Source organism: Pollicipes pollicipes, unplaced genomic scaffold (genome assembly GCF_011947565.3).
Source record: "Pollicipes pollicipes isolate AB1234 unplaced genomic scaffold, Ppol_2.1 Scaffold_4881;HRSCAF=5763_pilon_pilon_pilon, whole genome shotgun sequence".
Classification (NCBI taxonomy): Eukaryota; Metazoa; Arthropoda; class Thecostraca; order Pollicipedomorpha; family Pollicipedidae; genus Pollicipes; species Pollicipes pollicipes.
Window position 1 is genome coordinate 30,039,813 of NW_023596576.1, and position 9,849 is coordinate 30,049,661.

Genomic DNA, 9,849 nt, shown 5'->3' on the forward strand with positions numbered 1-9,849 from the left:
GTTTAGCTGTGTGCCGGTGAGTTACAGGAGGTGCTGGCCGCTTTCACGCTCGCCGCCCGCGGCTGTGTTTAGCCGTGTGCTGGTGAGTTACAGGAGGTGCTGGCCGCTCTCACGCTCCCCGCCCACGGCTGTGTTTAGCCGTGTGCTGGTGAGTTACAGGAGGTGGCCCATCTCACGCCAAGTCGGCAGCTGAAGGCCCCAAAATAACACCCCATATTTTTATTTCGTTGAAAGTAATAAGTAAGAATTAAGGACAGTAATCATCGTTTGATGATGTCGTTTGATCAGTACCCCCTGGTTAACCGAAGATCAAAGGTATACCTGGTACACTGATAACTGTTAGCCTAAGAATCCTGCATTCAGTTTCTGGAAAATCACCTCAGCGTAATTTCCACACTCCCAATGCTACCTCATAATGTATTCGTCGCATGCGGTAACATTGGCCATCAGAAAACGTTAAAGGTGACACGGTGTTCGGCCATTTTCCCTCTGACAGATTGAATTTCACTTAAAATGTGTAACCGAAGGATACGCGTGTAAATTGTGGTAACGGTCTCATCCGGCGGTTCTGTCCAGTCGCGTGCCGGTGAGTTGAAGGCGGTGCTGGTCACTGTCATGCTTCCCTCCCGTGGCAGTCGCGTGCCGGTGAGTTGAAGGCGGTGCTGGTCTTCCTGTCATGCTTCCCTCCCGTGGTTGTGTTAAAGGGAGTCTCCACCTTTGTAAGGAGTTTTGAAATGAAACAGCGATTTAGGAGATCATTCAGTGAAGTTCACGGTCTTGCCCATCTCAAAACCGAAGCCCTCTAGCTTCTGAGGTATACGCCCGTGAAGATGTGCTGAAGACTTTTTCGGGGAGACTTTATGGTCACCCAAGCAACCATGACGCCATGAAAACGTCATTCAAATTCTGCCATTTCATTGACCACGCAACGATCGAGGCTAATAAGAATATTATTGTCGAACCGTTCATATCTGGCGTTCGTGAGCATGACAGGTCAGCTGCCGTCAATGGGCTCCTAATGTTGTGCAAGGTGCGATGGAGTAATCAAACAATGCCGTATTGAGGGACATTGTGCTAAGCAGAGAGATTGTCTCGTCTAGAGCAGCTTTTTCTACTTAAAAGTATACCTTGTTATATTATTTCATCATATTCGATGCTCGCTTCAATATCAAATGCGAACAAATTCCTGTTAGTTCATAGCGCCAGTGGATTTTGATGCATGAGAAAATTTCGTTGATGACAGAGGTTTGACCTTCCTGTTCTTGTGAGGGTAAGTTCCTGTAGAACTTACCCTCACGGCTAACCGCGTATGAGAGACCATCTGTGGATTGCACGCGCATTTTGCCATCAGTGATCGCCCCTCTCCTCACCGCTGTCTCGATTGTCTCCTGTCAACGAACCGTCGGGCTAACGTGAATCGCAGCACAGCCCTCATACTGCTGCTGCTCCAGTTATGCGTAATTGGTGGTGTATGCAAGCCGTAACAGCGGTGGTGTTTCCTTTTTGCAGGGGGTGGGGTCAGCCACTCTACAAACTTTTGAAAATAAAGGGGGTTAAGAAAATAATTCGTTAGCATCTGTATGGCATGTTTCCGGAAGATTCGGTGAAGGGCAATTGAGTAAGAGAAGCGGGGGCGGAGGCAATAGTAATTTTCAAATAAGCTTCCATAGCGCCAACAGTGCGCTTTTACAAGTAAGAGGCTCATCTTCCATGACTCCTCAGTTTCTGTATCCCCGAGCAGGTGCATCGTTCCACAAGACCAGGGGGAGGGCCTGAGCCGTGAAAAACGACACCTACCCCTTGTTGAGTAGAGGAGTCTGAACTGAACGCTGTTCTGCTGCAGGCGCCGGCCAGCTCTCCGCCGACGTCAGGGTTTGCAGAGAATACCAGCCGAGGCAGCAGAGGTCGTGGCCTAGGGCCTTGGGTTGTGGCCAAGGCCACGCTGTGGCGTGGAAGACGTTTGTGCATTTGCGATTTGTGTTTTCTTTGTTCCTGTAATGAAGCAATTACGGACGGACCCCCCCCCCCCCCCCCGTCTAAAAAAATTGTCTGCCAGTCAGCAGATAAATCAGCCAGCCAGTGATATCGTATATATCAGTAATAATACGAATATATTACGAAACCCTGCATCAGAATGCCGATTCCCAGGTCCCTGGTGTCTCGCCACACTCACCCTGTCGTCATGACGACCGTTGACATAGTCAAGTGACATTTCACCAAGGGCATTTCCATGCTGGTGCGCCTGGCGGCACTGGCGCTGCATTCGACACGCACCTTTTCCTCAAAGTTGAGCAGCTGGAGTCAAATTCGTGTGGCGGGGCTGGAGTCCTTCCCCTTCAAGCTGAGCGGGAAATTACAACACTGTCCTGGATTTGGACATATTTCCTGATAAATCCACAATCCATTTTGCGGAACTACGCACTCGTTCCCGTTCGGCGATCTTTGACGCGTATCGGTAAAGAGCAGGTACCTGCTAATCCTGGGGCATATGTCCATGGACCATATATTTCGTAACTTTCCACAAAATCCAATGACTTTTTAAAAGTTGCACGTCGTCATTGTTAAAAACGGGCATAAGAGAGACAATGTGAAACCTAGTAAAAACAGCCTAACGCACCACACATCGGTCAAGGGATCATCTCGGTGAATCACGCTATTGCATTCACATTGTGGTATCACACACAATCGAACTCACACACGCACCCACTCATGTGTCGACATTCGCCTCACCCAGTAGCAACTCCATAAGTTGGCGCTTGAAGCGGCCTAGACTGAACATTGCGCAAGTCGGGCGGCAGGCAGTTGAACAAATCCGATGTCTGTAGCTAAATAGGCGAGTGCCAGAGTTGCTCACCGCTCGGGGGCGCCTCAGCTGGTTAGCCTGTCGTGTTTCATGAGTGTGCTCAGCACGTGTGAACATCGCGGCTATATCTGGTGGCTGACCTGTGAGTAGGACTTTTTTGAGCAGGCACAACATGTGATATCTGACGAGCTGATCAGCACTAAGCCATCATAGATCCCTGACAACATCCGATATATGGTCACACCTCCTTCCGCTCACAACCCGCGCACAGAAGTTCACGAGTTTTTGCGCGCGATGGAGCTGGGTGGCCCCGTGAGTACCACACAGTGCTATACAGTATCTAATAGAGGAAAGAACTAGAGCTCCGACAATGCGAACGAGGGTGTCTTTTGGGAGTACATGCTTGGCATGGGACAGGGCCATTAGAGCGCCCGTCGACCTGGCAACAAGCTGATCAATGTGAGGTTCAAATGTGAGATTTTTGTCCATCACCACACCAAGGTTTTTGACAGTCCTGCTTTCAGTGATGACAGCTGATCCGAACTTGACATGCACAGGAGGCATATTACGCAGCATGGCCTTTGTCCCAAAAACTATCGACTGTTTTTGTTGTATTGCCTTTCATAGAGTGATTGTGAAACCAGTCCAATACAATTGACAAGGTACTCTCCATGGTTGCGACAAGATGTTGCATTGCACTTTTCTTTCCAGTAACCAAAATATGTGTGTCAACGGCATATTGTATCACTGTATCGCCTCCTGAATATAACGCTAGATCGATGGAGAAAATGGAATATAGGGGCGGCCCGAGGGCGGTACCCTGAAATATCCCCATCCCCTTCGGAAGACTACGAGAGCGCGCAGTATGTCCTGAAGGATATCTGACCTGAACCTGCTGGGTATGCTCGCAAAGGTAGCTTTCAAACCATTTCGGGTCAATATTGTATATCTTAAGCTTGGATAAGAGAGGCTGGTGATCCACAACGTCGAAACAGTGTTGTCAGATCTATCAAAACAAGCAGAGCGATCTCCCCAGCATCCATCGCGGTGAGTATTTTATCAGTCACTACAGTAAGTGCGGTCTCCGTTGAAAAATTCGTACGATATCCGTGTTGTGTACGCGAGAATAACTCATGCTCGTTAAAATATGAACTAAGTTGATGATGAAAAATACGCTCGACTATCTTTGCTATCGCTGGCACAACAGAGAATGGCCTAAATTTGGTAGGATCGTTCAAATCACTGGTTTTCGGGAGCGCTGTGACGAGAGCGTGTTTCCAGGCGCTGGGCACCATTCCCTCAATGAGACTGCTATTGATGACGTCAAGTAGGGGACAGCAGACACCACGAAAATACTTCTGTAAGAGCTGCGTGCTAAGATCATCTAGTCCACAGGGTGGCGTCGGGTTCATTGTAGACATAGATGCAATCAACTCATCGCATGACACAGGACGCACCTTAAATGAGCAGGTCATAACTCGGGGGAGCCTAACTGGCAAAGCCGTGCCTCGGTTCGGCACGCTGGCGGCAGTCGTAGGCCCCACCTTCACAAAGTAGCCATTCAGAGTATCAGGATGAATGTTAGGTGTGGCTGACGTACCCTGTTTACTGCCAATAATCGATTTAACGCACCACCACATGCCGGAGTGACCTGCCTCAGAAATCTGCTTCCCAATATGATCGCGACAGTCCCGTCTAATAGCTGCTCGTGTCTGCTTATTGGGTGTCTTGTACTCAGCACGCGAACAGCACGCTAGAGCGACGCGGCGACGAGCCATCGACACACGCGTATCAGCTGGGACAGGCGGGGCGGATTGATGGCGCAGTTTAATGTGCCGGGCAGGCGCGACGGCATTCAAATGGGGCGTAAACACTCCTAGAAAAGAATCCCACTTGTCAGACGTCGTCGCACTTCCATAGACGGGAGACCGGTCGGCGCTCACAAGTAAATAATTGAAATAATCAAAATCAACTCGATTCAGGCAGCGGATGTGATGACATTGGTTTGGCGTTTCTCTTTCGATACTTTCAGCAATATTCGCGTGAAGTCACGCGGACTATAGTGACCGGTGGTGACACCACAGCGTTGAATGAGGTCCTTGTGATGTGTGATCGCAATGTCCTAACAGCGAGCCAGCAGGACGGTACGTTGGATAGGAACCGTTACACATATGCAGATTAGTAAGACCGTAACAGCTGCATCAATTTCTAATAGCCAGTGCCTGTGCTCGAGCCAATCAGGTTGATGTTTAAATCACCGACGATCACTATTGGGCAGTCATATGTGGACATTATACATTGTAACTGGTTCTCAAAATCGCCGAGATCATCAGACACCTGCCGGGCTGTGTTAGTGGGATGTCGGTACAATGACCCGAAAATGGTCTGTTTTGCTTTAGCGGGTCCAACAAGGGTCCAAATAATCTCAAGATTCGATGAACCAACGGCAGTATGAGGCGTTTTCAGAACAGTCACATCAAACGAGTCTCGCGCCAGAACTGCGATCCCTCTGTTACCCCTAGGCAGTCCGCTGTCTGCAGGCTGGTCGTGTCGGTACAGCCGGTACCCATCAATGTTCAGCAGCCGGGCGGGGACAGACGGCCGCAGCCACGTTTCGCTGAGTGCAAGGATATCAAACTGATGCATATCAGCTAGACTGTGACGTAGATCTGGCAGTTTGGGCTTCAGACTTTGTATGTTTAATTGCGCGATGTATAGTTCACCCGCACTGCAATCGCCGGGCGCCCGCCACCCCACCCCTTCCCTACAGCCCCGACGCCGCGATCGCTTGCCCCGGCGAGCCGGGCGGCTGTCGCCTGAGTCAGGCCCGCGGCCACCAGAGGGCCGGCCCGCGCTCACGCCCGCACCCAAGTCGACCAAGGCAACCCTGGACTCGCCCCTGGCTGCCACGGTGACCTGGCGCAGTCCGCACTCAACAGCTGACCCCGCTTGGCCCGAGGGCACGCGCCGAGCCGAGAGCCAGGGATTTGGGGCCGGCAGGGCGGCCCGCACGATAACCTGGGTGACCGCCAAGGTCACCAATAGGCGGAGCAGCTGGCGATTCATTGCAGAACGCAGGCTTGCCGTTAGCTTGCTAGCTTGTCCGCTCCAGAACTGGAGCGGAGATGGCTGTAGTCGCGTTGTTTATAGGCTCAGAAGCCGCCGGTAGTTGTCACCTCGGGCCCGTCGCTGCACAGCCGGCAGGTGGTGGTCCCGTCTCGGAAGTCACGGTAGTCACGGTAGTCGGTGGCGATTCACGTGATCAGCGAAATGATCCCTTCTCCTTCTCACTCGCGCACAGGCACTCTCACTCTCACACTGCCACTAAAACTCTTTACGGAACATGGTAACCGATCAGCTAGAAGGCCACTGGGGTCGCGAGGTGGGGAGAGACCACGGCGCGTCCGCCACCGGCGCCGCGCTCAGTGGAACATAGTTTTGCATATTAAGTGTATTGTGCGCGGCGAACTGTGAAAAATGGATCCACAGACTGCCAGAAACGCGCGAACAAACAGGCTGCTCTTGAAACTTGGCCCATTTTCTTCAGAAAGATTGGGAGGGACTGGAACCCTAGTTGGGGGCTGTTGCCCCGCACTGATTACAGTGACAACTACACCCGTGGTTAGTACCCTGTGGTTGGCAATGGTTCTCGTCGTATGTGAGTTTATGAATAATTGAACGCAGTGTCGCATCACTAACATGTGCGTTGCTGCATGCAATGGCAAATGTATGGTTAAAGCAGTGATTTAGCCCACTCACACGTCAAGAAGTGCGCATGGGCAACCGAAGTGACGCTCCGTCGCCCGGTTTTCCGGGGTATGTACCGTGGCTGATGCTGACGTTGGGTTGGCTTATCTGGCGTCATACCGCGCTCCTGTTGCCGCTTCTAGAGCTCACGAGGTGTTATCATAAGGACGCTGGGACTTTTGACGCCACAGTACCTTTGATAGTTTAGCTCGGCGTGGTGGCTGGTAGAGTTCCAGTAGGTGAAACCAATTGCATGTTTTGTGTGGTTCGTGCTTGTACAGCATATGCGAACCCCCTCAGGCTTGCATTAAGTGCAAACAAGCAGGGCTGGAGAATGAGTGCTGAAGTCGTCAAGCGTTTGGAGAGCAGGGCACGGCAAGCAGAGGATGTGATTGGGTGGCTGAAGGAGCAGGTCTGTAGTTGCTTGGCATTTTGCTCCATTTGAGGTGAACTTATTGGGTGTTTTCTGTCAAACTGAGGTGAACGTGATTTCCTGATCAAAACATTGCAATAATGAGGGCACAGAGTATGAGAATAAATGGCAAAATTCCCCTGGTTGGTGTCATTGTGCATATGTACCTTGCATTATGAATAGTTTGACAGCATGGAATTTCATTGCACTGACTGCTGGTGGGCTGTCATCACTTCTCATTAATATCTCATGTTGTCATTTATCATCAATCCCAATTAAGATTTTGGATGAAATCTGCTGTTTAACATACTCATAACTGTTCTTCGTTCTTCCCAATACCAATTTGTGGCAGATTAATGCATACTATGATGTGAAATTCTTGTAAGAACTATTGATATACAGTACCTCATTATTTTACCTTTTTCTTGGTGTATCAGCTATATTTGACCTCCCCTTGTCAGATTGCCAGCCTACAGCCTGCAGCTCAGAATGCAGAGTTGCAGAAACTACAGGAGGAGAACAGGCTACTCCAGAAAGATGTGGATCACTGGATGAAAGCACTTGTGGAAGCTGAAGAAAGGAATGGAGTGAAGCAGGTGGGTATTATGTAAATATGCCACTGTGTGTATGAGGGCAAATGGAAGAAGCCAGTTTTGAAATAGGAAGAGCTGCTTCCTGTCTTACCTGTTTCATGGTCTTAACATGTTCATGACAGCTTGTTAGATGTAATGCATATTGATTTAGTGGATTAATTCCAGCAAACTATCAAGATATTTTATACCTAAGATATAAAATCATGTTATGTATTATTTTTGCATGAGCACCACTGCTTTTTGTAGGAATTGAGTCTCATGAAGTGCTGAATTACATATGGGTCAGAGTCCCAGCTAAATGTACCTGGCATGCTAAAATGTATGTCCTGCTAAATGTGCTCACACTGTCACCCAATTTACCTGACCTGGCAATAGATTAACCCCCGCCTGGTCGCCAAAGGTGGTTAGAATACTTAACCATTCATGCAACACCAGCATCCAGAAGTGAAGTCTCTTTGTGCTAATAAGTAAAATGTGATGTGCCTGCAAGGGTCAGACTTCATACCTCTGTGGTGTGTTCCAAGCTTGCTGTAGGTGCTGCTCTGCAAGCAAAGACCAGTGCTGTGATGAAAATAATATGGATTTTAAGTTATGCCTTTGTCATCCCAGTGCTTTGTCGCTGGTTGTCGGGACAAGCCACAAGATGGTGCTTAGGTGTGTGAAATTTGTGATGAAAAGGGGATGCATGTAAGGGAGGGAATGTCATTGTTTCAGGTTTCCATACCCAGTCAGGCTGCTGCTGCAGCAGTTCCCCAGACTGCACCTTCTGCCCCTCCTCCAACCCCAAGTGCTGACACAAAAGCCACACCTGAGAAGAAAGGAGAGAAGAAGGCCAAACCGAAACAGAAGTCTGCTTCGAAGTCGGAAGGCAAGCCGGCGGTGGGGGCGGGTGATGGCGACGTGGTGGACATAGGCCTGCTGGATCTGCGCGTGGGCCGCATCGTCTCGGCCCAGAAGCACCCAGATGCTGATAGCCTATACGTGGAGCAGGTGGACGTTGGTGAGCCGGAGACGCGTACTGTCGTCTCTGGCCTGGTCAAGTTCGTGCCAGTGGGGCAGATGCAGAACCGCATGGCCGTGCTTCTCTGCAACCTGAAGCCAGCCAAGATGCGCGGCGTGACGTCGCAGGCCATGGTGATGTGCGCCAGCACGCCCGACCGCGTAGAGATCCTGGATCCGCCGGCGGAGGCGCAGCCAGGCGACATAGTCACCTGCGAGGGCTTCGTCCGGCGCGCCGACGCCCAGCTCAACCCCAAGAAGAAGATCTTCGAGCAGGTGGCGCCTGACCTGAAGACAGATGGCGAGCGGCGCGCCACCTACCGTGGCGTGCGCTGGCAGGTGCCGGAGAAGGGCGATATCGTCTCGCAGTCGCTCGCCAACGTCCAGATAAAATAGCTTACTTTTTGCTCCGGGTTTCAAGAACAGTGAGACATTGCGACTGCATCGGGGCATGCATGTTTCGCGACGAAAATCTGTTCTGCTGTTCTGCTGTTTCTGAAATCTGTGAACAATTTGTCTGTGTTGGGATGCAGGGAGTTTTGGTTTGAGGATACTAATGCGTGATATTTCATCAGAATTTTTTAAAAACAATATATGAAGAAAATATCACAAAACTGGTGACATAGTCTCATACGATGAACCCTCAGTAGGCTTGTGGAAGCAGAACGTTGGACCATTAGCAATTTCCAGTGCGTTCATGTCCACGTGCAAGACATCTTGTTCTTCCATCACCACGACAATTTTATTCTTGGAACCTATTTAAGTGAGCCTTCTATATGTATATTTTTTGGAACTGCTTTGACGGTCTGGTATTTCCACCCACCTTGCGAATGAATGAAACTCCGACAGTGAAACGCCATTCAGGCGAGGTGGTTGAGGTTATCTTGCATGGTGTATCCTCATGCATTCATCGGAGAGATGTGACGCACGGCCACAGCAGCAGCTGACAATCAGTGGTGGCCGATGGCTGAAGCGCTCTGTCGGAATACGACGAGCCCAGGACTCGCTGAGCGTCAGGGGAGGGGAGGGTCTGTTTCAAGCTCAGAACGTGCCTCGCAACCCGACTGGTAGCATAGTTGCGGTGACCAGAAGCGTAAAGTGTGGATTGCGTGAGATGTGACGATTGTGTATTAGGTGAAGAGGGCCTAAGGGCTCTCCCAATTTCCTGTCACTCGCGAATGTCTCTACGCTCTTGTCGGGGTCCCGTTTGTTGATCTGCTCGGGGACGCTTGATCGTTCGGGGTCCCTCCATATTCGGTCAAGGGCGCTACTAATGCCTTCGGAGGGTCCTATCG

General features: G+C 50.4%; 1 protein-coding gene across 1 annotated transcript; it reads left to right on the forward strand.

The window, feature by feature from the left end:
- Window positions 1-6,578: 6,578 nt before the first annotated feature.
- AIMP1 (aaRS-interacting multifunctional protein 1) lies at window positions 6,579-9,179 on the forward strand. Its single transcript, XM_037225165.1, has 4 exons — window positions 6,579-6,619; window positions 6,851-6,962; window positions 7,424-7,558; window positions 8,270-9,179. Exons 1-4 carry the CDS (start codon window positions 6,579-6,581, stop codon window positions 8,948-8,950), a joined length of 969 nt encoding a protein of 322 aa, XP_037081060.1. The 3' UTR covers window positions 8,951-9,179.
- The last annotated feature ends 670 nt before the right edge of the window (window positions 9,180-9,849 follow it).